Consider the following 20157-nt stretch of genomic DNA (forward strand, 5'->3'; position numbering starts at 1 on the left):
TTTTCCTGTAGTCTTTTTTTTAACAGAAATTTCTATGTATTTAATACTGTGTGTGTGTGTGTGTGTGTGGTCTAGGAATTCAAATAATGTTTTTGTGTAGGTCCTTACCTTTCCACACTTTGAGACAGGGCCTCTTTTTAAGCTAGAAAAGCTAGCCTGCAAGTTTCAGGAGGTTATCCTGTCTCCATCTCCCTTCCATAGAGGCATGCTGGGATTGCAGACATTTAGGCTACTGCATCTATCTTTCACATAGATTCTGAAGTTCTAACCTTAAGTCATCAGGTTTGCACAACTGAGCCATTTCCCCATGGCAATATCTGCAGACATTTAGCTGTTCTAGTGTGTATTTACTCTGATTATACATACTGTTACTAACAATAGGATAGGTGTCAACTTCATATATTTATATCAATATGACTTTATATAAACTACCAAACATAATTAATGGTGTCATCATGTGTCTATGTTTATGTCATAGAAATGCACGGTATACATGAGGATAGAGGCCCAAAGTTGACATCAGGTGTCTACCACAATCTCTGATTTTTTTTTTCTTAATTAAGCCAGATTGTCTCAAAGAATCCAGAACCTGCTAATTCTAGCTAGTCTACCGAGATAGTTTACCTCAGAGACCCCACAGCAGTGCCTCCTGAATGATGCTGTGATTGCAGAGGGCCCGCATACCTGCTTGGCTTTTACATGGGTGTTAGGGAGCTGAACTCTGATGCTCACACCTAAATGACAAGCACTTTACCCACTGAACCATATTCCTACCCCAAGATAAATATTAATAGACTCAACATAGGACAGATAGTTTAGGATTTCTACATAAAATATTGCATAGTCTTTTTGTTTGTCTGCTTTTGTTGATGTATGAGCTTTCATTCTATGACTACCAGTTTATCCTCCTTTCTGTTTGGACATTTTGACTTTGCTGGTGATATTTCTCTTAACATGGGTGTTTTGTGCTTCTTTTTAGATGCACATTGAGAAGCAGAATTAATTGCTTTTCATGCCTATTCTCCATTTTAGTGCATTATGACAATGCTTTTTCCAAAGTGTTTTTGCCAGTTTGTAACATAACAGACAGTATACTAGAGTTTCCATTATCTACACCCTTGCCAACATTTGATATGGGAAGTGTCTTAGTTATATTGTGGTAGATGAGTAGTAGCATTTTACTGTGGGGTTAATATCCATTTGCCAGATAACTAAATGAAGTCAAATCAGTATCTACCTAAGGGCCTGTCTATTTGGGCTTGGTAGTTTCATATTTATGTTACTAACTCATAGGAATGGCTCATGTTCTCAACAGGAATCTTTTATATGTCTGTCCCCTGCTTTTTCGATCTTAATGACATTTGTTTGTTTTCTTTGGTGAAAACAGATTATCATTACTCAATTTCAGTGTAGTCAAAACTGAAAATAAAAAAGGACCATTTGGAAAGGTGAAGGGTATTAGGGGAGGCAGGACAACAGTCAGCAATGTGTGAAAGATGATAACTATAGTCAAAGTACATTGTATGCATTATGAAAATGTCAATGAAATTCATTATTTTATATAATTTACTATATAGTAATACAAGTAAATTCAAATAGAAGATGGGAAGTATGATGATTTCAGTTTTTAAAAAAGTTTAAATATTTGAATTCACGCTCCACATGTAACCTACTGTATGACCTTGGCCAGCTTTTGAACTTCACTTTCCTTATCTGTAAATAGATGGTAATAATATCCATGTCATAGAATAATTGAGAAGACTAGCCAAGATAAAACACTTACTATAGAGCCATTCACCTAACAGTCCCTCAATAAATGTTAATTGCCTCCCCATCATTTAGGGTGCTCATTTTCATCCTGCCTTTTGGGAAATTGGGTAGTATTCATGAGCTATTTGCAAATGAATGTTTTGGAAATTAGAATCTCATATAATTATCCTAGGAATTTAGAAGGTGGCCTAAAATAGTAAACCATAATTAATTTGCCCAGAGAACTAAAATGTAAAATTTTCTCTAATGAAAAGAATTCACAGTCAATATGGGATCCTTGAATAATACAAATCATGACTAGAGTATCTTATCTAGGACAGGAGAAGGGATCAGTTAGAGCAACTCTAAACCTATACATATTGCATCAGATTCTTAATCAAGCAAGGGTAGACCTTAAATTGCTAGTCATTCCAGCCCAAAGAACCTTCTCCAACTCTTTGGAATTTTCTGGTGCTTGTTGATTGATTTTCATTTTCTCTTGTTCCATTGTTCATTGACAATAACTGTACAAAATATATTATGTTTAAGTGGACTAGCACCAAACACTGAAAACTATAGACTTACTCCTACCTCAGTGAAGCTAAGTAAAATGAGTAGAAGACTTTGTAAACAGATCCCAGCACCATGCATCTTTTGATCCCAAAGTTCCTCTTCTGATAATAATAGAAAGGACCAACCTTCCCACAAATAATCATGCAGTAATCAAAACATTATGGCATATTTATTAATACACATATCATTTAATACATGTTACAGTTGTTTCTATGTAAATACATAACTAAAAGAGTACTTCCATACTTATACATATGAAGGTAACAAAAACAAATCAATGAGAAACTGATAGAAAGCCTATACTTGCAGTAAAGAAACTGCATTAGATAAATTTCCTGGTTTTATACAGCTTTTTTACATGAAGTTAGTCACTAATTGATTAAACATGAAGATGACTAGGACCAAGAAGTAAAGTCCCAGATTTACTGATTTGAGAAATCAGGAAACTGCCTACTTTAAAATGAAGGAGAATCAATATAAAGAGACACCAAATTCTGCCTGTATATGTTTGCCAAATGTTTGATCCTTTAACAAATCAATACTCTTCAGAGGAATAAAATAGAATACATAGTCTCTTAAAAGTCTGGTTCATATCTAAGCCACAATTCAGAATTACCAAACATATGTAGAAACTGGAAGATGTGGTGCAGGCTTAAGAGACATTCAGTAAACACTCTGTGGTGACTGAACTTGGTATCAGTAGACAAGGATTTTAAAGCCAGTATTAGGAATTTACTCAAAGATGTAAAATAAGCATATGATGAAATAAATATAAAATCTCCATATAGAAAAAACTATAAAAGAACTAAATGGAACATTTAGAACTAAAATACGTATTTTCTGAAGTAAAAATTCTCTGAATGCACTTAACAGTAAGTGTAAAATCCCAATGAATTGAGAGATCAAATTTACCCAATCTGAAAAACAAAAATAATTTAGAACATAATTTTCATATAATACATTTTAATGTCTTAACCCATTAAACAATGTTTAAAGAACTAACATGTCATTGGGATTACAAGAGAGGAAAGGAAAATTGTAAATGAAACTGTAAAGTATTTTATGAGTGCTATTGTTCAGGTTTATAGCAAAGAGTCAAACTTAAAGCTCAGATATCACGCACATCTTGGAATGGCTTATACTACCTGTTTATATACTCTGGATTTGTGAGTGTATGTTATATACCCATGCACAGATGTATACACATGCATACATCCAGAGTGGCATGCAAGTCCAAGAGTCAGACCTGGTGGCAAGCATTTTTACTTTTTGAGTCATCTTGCCAGGCCACACATTAGCTGTTTTAACACTCTTGTTCAGATTGTCAGTCAAAAACGAAGGTGTGCTTTAGTGTGTCCTAGTTGTACATTAATCTGTGGTGTTTGTGGTTTCTCTAATGATGTCATTTCTCCGATTGTAATTTATATGGCTTTCATAGGGCCACAGTCTTACTCTGCCTTACTTGGTTACATAGTTGGACACAGAAGAGAGGTAAATATAAAATTCTGGGTTCATGCACAATCCCAGATGGGAAGGAAAGTGAGCTGTTAGAGATGATTATAGAATATAATTATATAATCCTTTATTCCATATTTTAAAAGCTAACAGTAAAATCTGACACTTTTATACTACTTGGATATATATAGGGTTTTTTGATAAAAAATGGATAGTAGTAAAATTGTCAGATTTGTATGTATGTGTGTCCAAGAAAATCTATGTCAGACTGTTATCTATATACTGTTTATTGAAGCAGTATTTACAATGACAAAGGTAACCAACCAGGATGTACATTGACAGATGAATGTATAAAGAAAACATGTCCTGTATATACTATAGAATATTATTTGGCCACAAAGATTGAAATCTGGTCATTTACAGCAACAGGGTAGAATTGCAGGGCATTGTGTTAAGTGAAATAAGCCTAGCACAAAATGGGAAATTTTGGTGGTTTTCTCTCATAGATACACTTACAATCTCAAGTAACTGGGCAGGGGGGAGAAGTTCCTAACATAAAGAAACCTGATTTGACCATTGACAGTGTAGATGGACATTAAATTATCACACCTTTAAAAATAGAACATGTTCATATACTGGTAAGAAAAATATGTCAAAATGCAACGAATCCTTTTTTTGATATTTTTATAAAAAATGGTGTTGGTCATTGAGGTAAAATTGGTTTTATTTTTCATTTAGATTGGTGCTCCAATAGTTTATAGTCAACATATTGTAATTATAATATATTAAATGTATAAAGGGGATTGGCAGCCCAGTAGCTTTTCTGTCTCACTAGGTTCAGGAGTTACTTGGTAGAAGTGGGTATCCAATATCACCCACCATATAAAATGAAAATTTATATTCATGTTTTCAGAGGTCTATAAGCTAAATTATCTTACTCATAACATGGTAAAGTTTAGCTTGCTTTTCTGTGCTCACCCTTCACCCTGTGACTTCCTACATCTATCGTGCCAGCTCCAGGCTCTCCAAGAACTCTGTTGCTTTCAAATGGATTCTCTGTGTGTCCCTCCTCTCCTGAATTTTTTTATTATTATTATTTTGAAAGGAAAAATAGAAGAGCATTCAACATGATCCTCATTTAGCTGATTCTTTTCTCATCTGGCACCCTGTTTCTGCTCAAATTTCACAAGTTTTGTTTGAAATTTTTCCTGAGTTCCTTTTTTTTTTTTTTTTTTTTTTTTTTTTATAGTAAGATGATTGGAGATAGAGTTTGGTTAAAGACATTCGGATTACAATAGTTTAGTGATTTGGTGACATAAGAAAAATCTGACTCATAAGATTATCAGAAAGAGAATTTCAGGTTTATTTAACAGAAAGGACAGTTGGTTTGGTTTAGTCATCAAAATAAAGTCCGGCCTACTGGATACCGTGTATTTTGCATTTCCATTGGGAATGCAGCACTCCCCTGTCCCTTTCTGCTGTTTAACTTAAGCTGCAGTGCTCACTAAGAGAACAGCCGTGGGGCTGAGCAGCTTATTTTTTTTAATCTATTCATTTTATACTTTCAGACAGATTTTTCCCTGGGGTGAAACAAAGGTTAACTGAAATTTCCTCTGTTGTGTACCTGAACGAATCAGCAGTTCGAGGAGGAAATCCCATTGATGGGCCAAGAGAGTGACAGGCTCTATTTAAAGAATTCCCCCGACTGTGTGGTAGACCAGCCATGCCATGAATTTAACTGTTCCTGTGGTCCCCATACTTGTACCCACCAAAAAGAGGAGAGAGAGAGAGAGAAAGCGACTTTGTTCTGAGCTTTGAAAACCATGAGCCATTGAGTTTTGTGAATTCAAGTTAGACAGCAACAGAGCCCAAAGCTCTAGGGGACAAAATCTGAAAGGGAATACACAAAACAGGTAGAAGCTGTTTAACTGTTTATTGCTCTGTGTATGTGCATACTAGTGCTTTGTGTGTACACACCAAAAACTACACTTTCATATGTTATGCAGATAGCCCTCATTACAGCTCAGCATGGGCTTTTGTTAAATATCTCTTGACATATGACAAGTAAGAGGGTTTTTTGTTTATACAGCTTTCTGCTCCATTAAATAGTTTGTTTTTAATCTATAAGTGTACATATAAGAAATGAAAGTAAATACCATATGAGTCTAAATTATTTTCTTTAAAGTTTATATTAATTAGCCTGTAGAAGCTTTATTTTCAGAGATAGCTCATGTATTTTGTATTTTTCCTGTTTAAAGGAAACTGCTTTAAATATGAAAAGATGGTATCTTAAGTTGGATTAAACATCCTTAATTCATGTGTATTTAACCTCAGGACTTGTGCGCCTTGTTGAAAAAAAACAGCCTTAAAACCCTGCCTAGTAGGCCTCAATAGTGCATACTGCACATGGATTATAAATAGACATTGTCTTCTCTGAAGTAGAAGTTAGTATGTATTCTCAGGAGGAATGAACTGAATATGTGACAAATATTTCACATGTATTTCTATGTATAAAATTAAAATATAATTAATTTTTTCCTTTGTAATTTGAAGGTTCTGTTATCAAATTTTTCTTACATGTACCCTCTGTAGTATGAATTGGAACTTAAAGAGATTTTGAAGGATACTAAAATTAATAGAGAAAAGTTTCTGCATCTGGAGTGACTGGCTTTTGTCTGGGGACTTTGAAGAAGCAGATACTTTTAACACTGATGGGGATTTATTTTAGAGATTATGTGATGGCTGGATTTCATGCTCACAAATAGGAAATTGAAATCTCAAGAATGAAAATGTTTCGCATGTAGTCACGAAATGTGTTGTGAAGAAGCTAGCTCTTAGTCCGCACCATCTGTTTCGCCACTCTTTTATTTGGAGATATTTAGAGATAGTTTCTTAATCTGTTTTCTGACATTTTCTTTTCTCTTTTTGTGCTTTGTCTTTCTTTTGATATCTTGGTCTTCCTGCTGTTATAGCACTGTAAGGAACAGACTGGTAGGTAATAGATTTATCTAACTAGCCCATGTGATGCATAAAGAGCTCCATTGCTCTTTTTCAATGCTATTCAGAATCAAAATTATATTTACCTAGATATTTTAGCAAGTTACAAACTGATAGTTGTCAGTTGCTGCTCATGTAAGTACAAGAGTGGCCAATACCCTGAAAGATACTAATGATCAGTATAGGGCCCGCTGCATGGCTTAACCGGTAAAGGCACCTGCTGACATGTCCCAGGACCACATAGATGGGAAGAGTTAACTTGTGCACGTTGTCCTTTGACCTGTACCCACATGTGTGTGCCCATACATATACAAAATTAATAAAATATGTAAAAGCAAACATTTTAATAAAATGACTTTTTAAGAATCACTTAGTTCTTCAAAACTTTTCAAATGCTATATAGTGGACACTAGACAAGTGCTAAGATATAAGAGAGCAAGTGGAACTTGTCTCTGCCTCATGCAGTCTTACGTGGTGCCTCACCCTGAGGAACCACAACTGTAGATGTGAGGCATTATTCTTACAGTACCTCAGTGGAAGACTGGCATTGCTCCTCACATACCATTCATAGCTATGTCAAATACAATTCTGTATTAAAAGTAGAGTGGAGTTCACATTAGTACTTGAATGTGCTGTATGATAAACGGAGATCTTGTAGAAGTAAATGTCAGCAACTTATGTTTTCATGTACTGGGTCCCATTTCAACCTTAACTTTCTATGTGGACGAAGGTCTCTGGGTGGGAATTTGAAAGGACGTGTTCTTTAGGTCTAGTGAATATTTTCTTTGAAGTGTTGTACATTTATATAAAAAAATGTAAGTTCTCCTTTGAACACGGCTTTATATAATTTTAGTCTCATGCCTTTTGCTTACTTTCTGACAGTCTCAGTCTATATAAGTAATAATTATTGTAGGTGCAATAATGGATACTTGTGTTTGGAATTTTTGTCTTTGTCTCTGTGTACCCGGCTCTCCTGGAACTTGTACTGTAGACCAGTCTGGCCTCAAACTCGCAGAAATTGACCTGCCTCTGCCTCCCAAGTACTATAATTAAAGGCATATGCCACCTCTGTCTGGCTTATGTTTTTGGAATTTAAGGACAATTTAATCATGTATTTTTCCTGGGGTTAAATTGCCTTGTGAGTCAGTTATGGAGCTGGCTGTTAAAGTAGTACCTGAAGTCTCCCCACAGACTAGGTCACTTGCTGCCATAGTAGAAGATGCAACTTTTAAGCTTGATAGGGTACCAGTATTTAGAATTGGTAACACGTCTCAGACAGCTGCCTGTCCTTATTGTTCATGAATTCTTTCCTTCATTTCTCTTTTCAGTTCAGTCAGGTTGTTTTCACACTCTATCCAACCTCTGTTGAGATCACCAGTGGCTTTGTTAATAAGTCTAAAGTCGGCATTCAGGCTTTATCTGAGTTTGGATACATTGCTTCAAGTCAGCCAAAGTACATGGGTCCTTCTGCTCAGGTTTGCCCGCACCTCAGTGATTTACATCCTTACTCTTCTGCTTGACCTGTATTCATTCCCTTAGTGGTCTTCACCCAGAATGAAGCTGAGTGTTATCCCCATGTCTCTATTGGGGAATTTCTAGTTCCAATTCTCTGTCTCCTAAATTGGAATTGACAGATTCAGTAGCAGCTTCTTCATTTCAATATTTTAATACTATTGTAAGCCTAGCCTGTCCAAAACTAAACCTAACTCCCTTGACATGGTATTTGCAGGTTTTGTTACAGTAACCCCCTTCTCTTAGGTCAAACACTAAGGATCACCCTTGACTCAATTCTTTCGTGTTTATCTCTAATTCTCCCATAGACTTTATTAGCTTTACCTTGAGTGTATTCAAAGTGTATTACTGTACTTCTCATTCATCTAGCGTGATCAGAGGCCCTATTATTTGTTAATTAAACTACTTTCTTGACTTGTCCCCTACTCACATACTTGCTGCCATATTTTATTATCAGTAGAGTAATTCTTTACAAGTCAAATCATATCTTTGCTCACTGTACTCCAGTGACAACCTTTGACTAACAATGAAGGCCCAAGTCTGTATAATGCCCTAAACCTTATAAAGGTGTGCCTATACCTAATGGACTTCACCCTGCAACCCTCCATTCACTGTTCTAGCCACACTGCACACTGCTGTCTCATAAGCACTTTGCCATAGCACTTGCTATTGCTTGGAATGCTCTTATCCAGAAATGCATGACTTGATTCTGTCATCATTCTACATAAAAGTGTAAGCCATACCCAACACGCTCAGCTTCTGCTGCATGCTCTACTGTTTTATCCAAAGTGCTTATGACCCCACAACAAGCATCATTTATGGTTACTTTTTGTTATGTATTGGTTTTCTCTCTCTCACACACACACACTAAAATTTAAATCCTATTAAAGAATCAGTGTCTATCTTGTTGACTGAAATATTCTGAGCCCCTAAAATGCTGTCTGCTATGTGGAAATAATTAGCTAAATATTTGTTGAGTGAATAAATCAGTGGTAAGATTTGAGATCATTCTTTAGTTGAACAGTCAGTCTAATATCAATTTCATTGCTGTTGTTTTTATATATTATTTTAGTACTAGGATTTTTTACAAAACTCATGATAAAAATTCACAATGAAATATAAAATAGTTTAGAGAAAATCTATCCTGTATGTAAATGAAGTTGAAGGTGTACCAACACAACAGCCTTCAGTCTTAGGGCATAAGTAAGTTCTGAAGACTATAACAAAACAGAAAAGTTAACTGTGCTACAGAGATGAGGAAAGAGATAGACTGTGGAACGTACGACCCGAGCTGTTTGGATCGTGAGTGATTATTGGGTTGAAATGAAAGCTACATTTGAGCTATTAATAGCTACAAGGTGAAGGTATTTGAGCCCTTTTAAGGTAAAGTTATAAAGATGAGTTTTGCTTTGGATATGTTATGCTTATAATGGCTTATATCAACATGCTTAAGACCCTGGGTTCTGTCACAAAAAGAAAAAAGAAAAATCATAGATGTCAATGTAGGTATATATTTGATCTAACATCTAGAGAGAGATTCGGTGACTTGTTCTACCAAGAAGAGAGTAAGTACAGAATCAAACACTGGAGAAAAAAGAAGTGGAAAGGAGACAAGGAAGTGTTCAAAGAAATAGAACAAATGAAAGACTAGTTTTTTTTTTTTTTTTTGAACAAATGAAAGACTAGTTTTGTTGTTGTTGTTGTTATTTTTTTTCCATTTTTTATTAGGTATTTAGCTCACTTACATTTCCAATGCTATACCAAAAGTCCCCCATACCCACCCACCCCACTCCCCTACCCACCCACTCCCTCTTTTTGGCCCTGGTGTTCCCCTGTACTGGGGCATATAAAGTTTGCAAGTCCAATGGGCCTCTCTTTGCAGTGATGGCCGACTAGGCCAGAAAAACTAGTTTTCAAATTGAAATTGCTAGTGCCCACACCAGCACAGGGCTGACCTGTTTTCTACAGCCTCTACCTGCCACCTCTGAAGCCTTCTAAAAGGAGCCTCTGAATTAATATTGTTATTTGTGCTTAAGTTTTTACAGATACTCTGGGCAGGGAGGTGGGGGGATGTGGAAGTGGAAATCAGGTATTTATCTATTGATACCTTTTACTAGTAGGAGTATTTTGCTAACATCTTACAAGAAGAAAAAGACTTCCTGACCCCACTGTACTGTTGACCTTTGATGGTTTTGTTCAGCCTACTTCTGTCGCTTGGAATTAATTTTGTTGCTTGTTCTTAGGGGTTTGTTTGTTTGTTTGCTTAGACAGGATCTTAAACAACTCCTGCTGCTTTTATACTTTATGTAGTTGAGGGTGACCTTGAACTCCTGATTTTCTTGCATCTACCTCCCAAGGGCTAAGATTACAGGCCTGAGTGACCATTCCCAGCTTCAGTTTCTAAATAAGAATCTCTTAACGTGTTAACTCACTGATGAAATATTAGGGCTTAGGGACTGGAGGATATTTGATAACTGTCTTTATGTCCATTCCCTCTAACAATAGACTTTTATATTTTACGTATAAAATATACAATGTAAACATAAAATATACATTTTTATATATAAACTGTGAAGAGCTCTTTGTAACCCCAAGCTAAGCACCTGCACTTATTTCCTCTTTCTTCTTCTTCCTCTATCTCTAAAAAAAGAAAAGTCAAATCCTCATTTATCTTTTACATAATTTTAAGTATAAGCTGTTTCTGGTAAATTTATATGATTAAATAAGATAATATGATTAAAATAAGATGAACATTTTCTTTCTTATAAATTCTTATGTTAAAATTTGTTTTTCTTAAGCAGTTGCCAGTTATATAGCACAAAATTATAATGATTAAATTGATTAATTTCTGCCTGGTGTTAAAATGAAAAATCATAAATATGAGGAAAAAGGAGAGATAGAATGTGCACACAAGTGCACGGTTTGAGAAGAATGCAAGTGAATAAAATGGCTGTGTCCTCAGGGGTTTAGTGTGGCATTGTGTGTTTCTCAAAAGTTTCCGTTGAAGTAACAGATGCTGCTGCCGAGGTTGGGAATCCTAAGTTCACTTGTGGCTTTTTCTGTTGCTTATTAGAAGTGAGAAGCTCCCAGAGGGAATCTGGTGTGGTAGCGTTAGCTCAGGGAAGGCTGTGACGAACACGTGACAGCTTTGTCTTTGTGACCTCTAATCTACATGTAAGCACAGGCACAGTTATCTTACAATTTATGTAGCTCTTGGGTCTATCTCAGTGTTATTATTCAATAATGGTGATTGGTTTTTCAAGTTCTTTTGAGTTCTTTAAAGTTTTTCTCTAAAAATTCTATTCTTTCTTAGCCATAAAAAATTATCTTGCTGGGGCTGGTGAGATGGCTCAGTGGGTAAGAGCACCCGACTGCTCTTCTGAAGGTCCAGAGTTCAAATCCCAGCAACCACATGGTGGCTCACAACCATCCGTAACGAGATCTGATTCCCTCTTCTGGAATGTCTGAAGAAGCTACAATGTACTTACATATAATAAATAAATAAATCTTTTAAAAAATTATCTTGCTAAACATTTACTGTATATCAGCAAGCAAATAAATTATATATTAGCTACATGTCTCAACTCAAAATAGTGCTTATTCATACAATAGTACTTATGATTTAATGTGATTTATTTTTCTAATTTTAATTATACAAGATAATGTGATCAGTGGACACATAGATAAAACATGTAGTCTCCATCCACAGACAGCTTTGATATAGAAAGGAATAAATTATTTCTTAGTAGCACCCTTAATTTAGGCCTTTAAATGCATAGTAGCCTAAAAGATGCAGGTAATGAGGGAGAAAAGACTTTACAAAAGGGATATCAATGGGAATAGAAATGTTACTTAGTTTACTTACTGGTTGGTTTTTGAATTTTTATTTTTACCTTAGTTAAGTGTACGTGTGGGTATGTGCACATTTGAGTGGAGATGCCACAGGAGTCCAGAAGGAAGCTATCAGATCCCTTGGTGCTAGAGTCACAGGCAGTAGTGAACTACCTGGTGTGGGTGCTGAGAATCATACTCCAGAAGAATAGCAAATACTCTGCACCACTGTGTCATCTCACCAGCTCCTTTAGTTAAGTTAAGGAGATATCAGTACCCCCGATAACTAGGTAGTCATACTTTGGTGTTAGGAAGCTACAAAGAGAAATGCCACAGTTCAAGTCCAAAATGTTACAGAGTTGTAATTGATCCTCCCTGATTTGAAGAAGTAAGAGGTGGCAGTAAGAGAGAACTTTCAAGGCTAGTCTAAGAACCCAGTGAATGAAATGGCGGGGAGTCTTGAGAGTTTCAGTCAGGGAGAGTAGGTGACAACTCTTTAGCTGTTACTTTTCTAATGGAGAAAGTCTTACCTTATGCCCTGTAATAGGCTAATGGGCATGCACTTAACCTTTACCTGGGTTCTTTTAGTTTCCTTGACAATTTAACTGTGTTCTCTCTCAGTGGTGGAAGAGTGCTGTTTCAGAGCAGTCAAAGTTGGCTTTATAATGCAAATAAAAAATAAATATTGTGAAAAGACTCAGATTTTGCTTCTTTGGGAATTACAGGTTTAGGCTAATCATTAGCTTCCCCCCCCCCCCACACACACACACAGAGGCTTACTCTATATAGTATATGAATTCATAGTTATGAAGAGGTTTACAAACTTAGTTGTTCAAGCTACTTTACAAATAAGGATTGGGTGTTGTTGTCATACATTAGTCACTTGTTTGTAGAAATCAGTACTTTTTGCTAAATAGCTTATTTTCCCAAATAATATTGGGCTCTCTTTCGCCCAGGCGTGTGCTCTCTCTCTCTCTCTCTCTCTCTCTCTCTGCTTGTTTGTTTGTTTGTTTGTTTGTTTGAAGCAAGGTTTCTCTGTCTCAAAACAACCCTAGCTGTCCTGGAACTCACTCTGTAAACCAGGTTGAACTCACAGAGATCAGCCTGTCTCTGCCTCCCAAGTACTGGGATTTAAAGACGTATGCCACCACTGCCTATTGGGCTTTCTGCCTTCTTAAAAAACTTAGTTACCCATTATCGAGGTACATGCCTGTGATCTCATCAATGGGAGGCTGAGACGGAAGAATCACAAGTTAGAAGCCAGCTGTGTTTATTAATCTCAGTTGTCAACTTTTGACAAGATCTAGAATCACCTGGTGGTCTGGTGAATCTAGGCTACTAGGCTCCAGTGGTTCCTGGTCACACACAGATAGTCCTGATTAAACTCAGTCACAAACAAAACAAAAAGATAAGAATAAGGGAAATGGCCTCATCATGGGAGCCTTGTCAAAAAAGGGCAGGAGATGAGAGTGGGATGACAGTAACCTGTACTACGTACAGGTATGAAATTGTCAAGGAACAAATTTAATAAAAGTTATAATTAAAAGAAACAAATGAGACTGCTAAATAATATGTAGATGAAATTTTTTTGCTAAATGAACTGAAGTACAAATTAGATAAAGAAAAAGAATAAGAGAAAATTATTAAATAAGTCACAAATTACTAAAATTGGCCCAATTTTTAAAAAAGGAAATATAGAAGGATCATATCTACTCAAGAAATAGAATAACTTTTTTTTTTTGGTTTTTCGAGACAGGGTTTCTCTGTATAGCCTTGGCTGTCCTGGAACTCACTCTATAGACCAGGCTGGCCTCGAACTCAGAAATCCGCCTGCCTCTGCCTCCCAAGTACTAGGATTAAAGGCATGCGCCACCACGCCCGGCTTAGAATTACTTTTTAAAGACTATTCTACAAGTAAAATTCCTGACCCACAAAACCAAAACCACATCTGGTGAATTCTATCTATTAAGGAAGGACACAATTTTTCCCAGTTCTTATGAGTCCAGTCTTATACCACTATCAAAACCACACAAAGATATTATGAGGAAACTCTAAATCAACATCCCTGTGTTAGTTACTTTTGCATCACGAAGTACCTAATAGAAACAACTTAGAAAAAGAAATACTTATTTTGCCTCATGGTTTTGGGATTTATCAGTCCATTACAATTCAGTGATGGCCCAGAAGTTCTGTCCCTGGTGGCTCTTCATGTGACATTAGACAGGAAACAGAGAGGGAGAACAAGCCTGGACTGAGATATCCATAACTTCCAAAAGCCTGCCCACAGTGACCCACTTCTGCCCCTTCCTCCTAAAGTCACAGCCTCCCAGTACAGTGCCACCAGCCAGCTTCTAAGTGTTCAAAACATGGCCTCCAGGGGTCATCTCATATCCAACCTACGATTCTTCATGAATGCAGTTACAAACTTCTGACTTATGTAAAGTAAGAAGTTCTTGTTCTTTAAAGATACTACATATTAACCCAGTTAGTTCCAAAATAAAGGCTCAGCCTGACATTTGAAACCAAATTACTGTGGCTGTTCAGGAAGAAATAGGAAAAATCATGGACTTCTCAACTTGTTGCAAAAAATGCCATTTGATAAAATTCACTATCTGTTTTCAGCAAACTGGAAATAGAAAGAAATTTATTTAGCTATAAAATTTTCCTAAAAACAGTCTATGTAAGAGAAGAGGGAGGGCAAGGGGGAAACAGTGTATGCAGTTGTAAAAGAAAACAGTTTATTTCCTAAGACTGGGAACTGAACAGAGATCTGCTGTTCCCGACTACATTTAACATCCGTCTGTAGGAGGCCTGAGTATCAGTGACATAAGAGAAAGAAAGGAGAGCATGGGACTTGCCAGGGAGAGCCAGAACAAACAAGACATTCCAGAGGTAAGGCACTTGCTGCCACGCCTACCACAGAACCCGAGTTTAGATCCCTGGGACCCACATGATGGAAAGAAAGAACCAACTTTCACAAGTTGCCCTCTGACCTCCTCATACATGTGTGTACAAACAAATAAAAATGTTAAGAAAGGAGGAAGTAAAACTATCTTTACTTACAGGTGGTATGAACATGTATATTGAAAATTGGCAGAAGCATGCAACACAAACTAAGAGACCACAACAAGTTACACAGTGTAATATGAGTATATAAAAAGTCACTTATATTTTATAAACATAATCAAAAACTGGAAAAGCATTACCATGAAAACTTAAGCTAAAGTAGATTGAGAGATGTATCAGTGTATATGGAGACTTGGTATTACAATAGCCTGCTATATGGATTCAATACAATATCAATCAAAATCCCAGCAGACTTTTTACTGAAATTAACATGTTTATTCTAAAATATATACCCACAATCAAAGGTGCTAGAATAGCCAAAACATTCTTGAAAAAAATGAAAGTCAAGGGTGTGTGTACCCCATGTTTCATTTTTTGTTGTTGTTGGGTTGGGTTGGGTTGGGTTGGTTGAGACAGGCTCACAGTGTAGCCTTGGCTGCACTGAAACGCACAAAGATCTGTCTGTTTCTGCTTTCCAAGTGTTGGGATTAATTGCATGCCCCACTATGCCCAGCCTGCATTTAATTTTTTAAGAATAAAAATAAATCAGCGTGAGGAGTTGAGGGAATGGTTTAGTCAGCAAAGTGCTTGCTATACAAAGTGTTTGCATAAGGACCTGAGTTCAGTCCCTAGCACCCATGCAAAAATCTGGATGCAGCCTGCATCTGCAGTGGGGAGGTGAAGACAGATGAGACAGATCCCTCAGTTTCCATGGTGAAACTAATCTAGCCAAATGGTGAGCCCCCAGTTCAATGAGAAACACAGTCTCAAAAAGTAATGTAGAGAGATACTGAAGAAGACAAAAGATGTCTACCTCGGGCCTCTGCACAAGCATGTGTGCAGACACACAGCCCCCAAAAAGAAGAAAAAATTAAATGAGTTTTGCAATTAAAGTGATTACAAGGTGTCATTAAATTTTAGTGATGAATGTCACTGGGATACATAAGGTAGCTCTGAAAATGACAGCCCATATGTCACTTACCTGCATATTTTGAATGAAAGAATAATATGGTGGGATGAAGAAATGAGGCTGCTGCTATTTAATATATCCTCACTCTTCAGTACATGTGTGCAGCCTCCAGACTCCACAAAGAAAATCAGCAGCAGCACAGCGCCTCTGCTTCCCTATGAATTGACCTTTTTGTAAAGCAGCCTCATAATTTTTTTTAGTACAGGTATTTTATTTTAAAATATGTTTCTAGACACTTAACCCTGGTAGGCCTGAAAAAATGTAGATTACTTCATGTCTCTTCAAAATTCTTTTCAGAGAAGCGAGTCAAGCTTGATTTGTGTTTTTGAGATAGGTGGAAGTAGTAAGGTTAGACGGAGGAGGAAATCATAACTCGGCTTTTAGTCCTTTGTTGACACCTCCTTAGCGTCTGCATTAGTCATAGGTCCCTTCCTTCTGGTCCGGAGAGGGACTAAAGGAATAGGAGGTATTTGCAGGTTTGTAAAGAGCAATGCAAAGAAAAGGAAATAGCTGACACAGAAAAATGCTGTTAGTCCTCCCGTTTTACAGTTGTATTTTTAGATTCATACTTACAGGTTTATGGATATTTGGGGGTTTGGGGTTTGTTTTTATTTTGAGGAAAGGCTTTGCATCTGTGGCTAGCCTGAGCTCACTTGTGTAGGCTGTATGCTCACTATATTGGCCAAGCTGCCTTTAGGCCAGCAGCAGTCCTGCCTCCTCTGCCTCTGCATGCATCACCCCACCCAGAAGGAAAACAAGTTAGGCCTCTTGTTTTGCTCCTATGTCACTATTTTTGATGTTGTTAATGTAATACAAAGTTCCTAACATACAAAGTAGACCAGTTTTCAAGGTCTGTTGTTGTCAGAATGTTTCAGTGGAGGCAAGCAAGATGGAATAAGAGCTGGTAAAGGTGCTTGCCTGCAGGCTTGATGACTCTTGTGTGAACCCTGGAATGCAGATGGTGGTCGGAGAGAACCACCTCCCTCAAACTGTCCTCTGACCTCGTGCACATAGATGTCAACAAACAGGCCAAAGAAATAAATAGATAATTCTTTCAAAGGTTTTTGATGCTGTAGTGGAAGTCATCTAGAAAAACCAGTAGACATTGTTAATGCTGATATTGAGATAAAGAATTTCTCTTCTACCAACTTAGGTGGAAATGAGATTGTGTGACTTTCCACCACTGGACAGAATAAGTGAAGACAAGATGCAGTCAGTTGACACTGCTGGGAGGACTCATTAATGAGCAACTTGTTGAAGAGTTTAGATAGATAGTGGTCACAGTTTATACACCAACTTCACACAATAGCCAGGTTCAGAGAATCAAAAGACAAGATTCTGAGGCTTGTTTATAAAATATTTTGGAATGTCCCAGTGTCTAGGGTCTAGAAAAATAAAAAGGGTTGGGATCATTGAAACATCTCCTCTCTAAGTAAAGTTCTGCTTGGTCAGGTAGGAAATTGACATAAATTTATTTCTACATCTGCTGTTGAGCCCTTTGCTTATTTTTTCTGTATTTGTATTTGAGCTTGGTATACAAAGCCATTTTTCACAAATCTCATTTGATTCTTACAAAAGATTTTAGGTAGGCAGGGCAAATACTATAAATACTATTATCCCTATTTTACAGGCAAAAAATATGAGGCACAGGGTGAATAATTATTTGTTGAGAGTCACACAACTGATATGAGTGCTTTTAAGCAAAGTGTTGCATAGATGGCTCAGGTGGGTGAGAGCAGTTGTTGCACCAGCTAGGACCTGAGTTGGGATCCCCAGCACCCATGTATAAAGTAGGCATGGGCACACATGTACCTGTAACCTTAGCTTTGTGCTAAGCAGAGGCAAAGTTCACTGCCAGTGAGAGAGGCTGTCACAAAGGAATAAGGTAGAGTGCTGGCGAGTAGGATACTGATATACTCCCTGCCCTCATAGATATCCTCTCACATGTGCAGCTGCACATACAGACACACACAAAACCAGTGGTATTAGTGCTTTGTTTGGCATACTTAAAGCCTACTACCACAAAAAAATAATAAAGAATTTTAGGGCTAGAAAGAAGGCTCATCAGTTATGAACACTTGCTGCCCTTGCAGAGGTTCAAAGTTCATTTCCCGGGACCCACATGGAGAGAGTCCAGGTTCAGGGAGATCTGACACCCTCTTCTGGCATCCATAGGCACATATACTCATATGCATAGACACACAATTTTAAATAAATAAAAAGTCTGAAAAATAGTATTTTTCACTTACATGAGAATTTTAGATGTTTAACCCTTTTCATTTATACCTTCTCTTAAACTTCTCATTTATACCAGTTTGAATACTAACACATTTGAAGTCCCATTGTCTGTGTGTGACTTAAGGCACTAAAAGTAAATTTGTTTTATTTTCTAGATGATGTAAATTGGTTCATCAGTGACAAAGACATCGAGGTAAGATCAATTTTTTTAAGCTAATATTGTCCTTTGATCTACATATTTCCATTTGTTATTTTCCATAATTTGGGGGGGGGTATAAACTTTTTTAAAAAGATGTAGTCCCATAACTTAGAAGAGAAAGTTTGGTTTTAGTATGTATGTAATTTAACTTTTCAGAAATGTAACTCAACTTTGATTTTTGTCAGATGATAAGTAGCTATAAATCACCCTTCTGTTTATATTTCTTCTCTGCCTTAATGATTCCTGTTAGCCCCTATGGTCTAGTACTACTAAGATCAACACCGGAAATAACTGTTTCTTCAGTGTAAGGAAATGGTCAGTCTATATTTAGAACATGGCAGGTGCTTGTGTCAATTATTAGCCTTATTGTAACAAATACTTAAAAATAAAAAAAATTAAAAGGTTGTTTTCAACTTGATAGTCAAGTTTTAAGATATTACTAGATTGGAGATAGTTGACAACCAATTCAGGAGAATAACAGGTAAAAAAAAAATGAAGCTTTTTCAAAAATGGAATTTATTTTATTTATTTATGTATGTATTTTTCTCTTTTTGAGACAGGGTCTCCTACATAGCCTAGGCTGTCCTTGAACTCGAGATCCTCCTGCCCCTACCTCCCAAGTGTTGGGATTATAGGCATGAACCACCATGCCTGACTTTAAAGACGGAATTCTGCCAAACAAGATAAGCGCATGGTTGGGATTTCGTATTCCTCTTTAGGTATTTCATATGATGTACTTTGCTCATGTTCTTTCATATATAGTAGAATTTGACTAGAATAAGAGACAACTAGAATTGGGTCACTATGTGGCTGATAGTGGAAGAATATTGTCTCATATTCTTAGAAGTTGTCATTAGTTTTATAGGCAATAGAGGTAGCCCTGTGCTTTTCAAAAAAAGGTTATATTTGGTAGTTATATAGTTTTGTAATGTTTTAAAGCACAAAATCATAAAAATACCATTCCCTAACTAAAACTTTAAGCAAGCCTCTCATTCAGAACTAAATGGTGTATGTTTAGATGTAGAAGTTAGCAGCAGCTGAATGTAGCATAGCCATATTCCTGCTAGACCTGATCCCTAATCGAATCTGGCAAGTGGGGGCAGTCACGTGGGCAAGAGCCAAAGAAATAGCGCTATCCCTGCGCTCACCTCTCGGGGCTGGAGTCTGCTTCTGGGTGTTAGGTTGAACAGAGGTGTCTGTTCCTTCTTTTGTTGTACCAAAGTATTAAAGCTGACTTAAAATTTAATGTTTCTCACTCAGTAGTTTTAAGAGGAAGAATAGGTAGGTTTCCTTAAACTGAAATAATTTTAATTCTTAATTTTTTTCCTTCTACTCTTAGGCCAAGATAGATAATAACAGATCATCTGGAAGGTGGAACAACCGATACTATTCAGTCAACAAAAATGTCACCTGTAGAAATTGTGATAAACGTGGCCATTTGTCAAAAAACTGCCCCTTACCACAAGTACGTGAGATGCATGATGCTTCTTCCTGTGTTAAAGGCCTCGAGCCCTGGCTCCTAGACTCAGCTCTGGCTGAACTCAGCATGTTGGATTACAGGGAGCTC

The 20157-nt window shown here is 36.8% G+C and overlaps 1 protein-coding gene across 9 annotated transcripts in view; it reads left to right on the top strand.

The window, feature by feature from the left end:
• The window catches only part of Zcchc7 (zinc finger, CCHC domain containing 7), a 175658-nt gene that overhangs the window by 118429 nt on the left and 37072 nt on the right, over nucleotides 1–20157 (top strand). For all 9 annotated transcript variants that reach the window (XR_003954964.1, XR_003954961.1, XR_003954962.1 and 6 more), the window contains 2 exons: nucleotides 18547–18584; nucleotides 19930–20055. Coding sequence is in view for 4 of the 9 variants with exons in the window: in NM_138590.4 (NP_613056.2) it covers nucleotides 18547–18584; nucleotides 19930–20055 (164 nt within the window). In the remaining 5 variants the exon portion in view is untranslated. The remainder of the gene's footprint in view (nucleotides 1–18546; nucleotides 18585–19929; nucleotides 20056–20157) is intronic.

Source organism: Mus musculus, chromosome 4 (genome assembly GCF_000001635.26).
Source record: "Mus musculus strain C57BL/6J chromosome 4, GRCm38.p6 C57BL/6J".
NCBI lineage: Eukaryota > Metazoa > Chordata > Mammalia > Rodentia > Muridae > Mus > Mus musculus.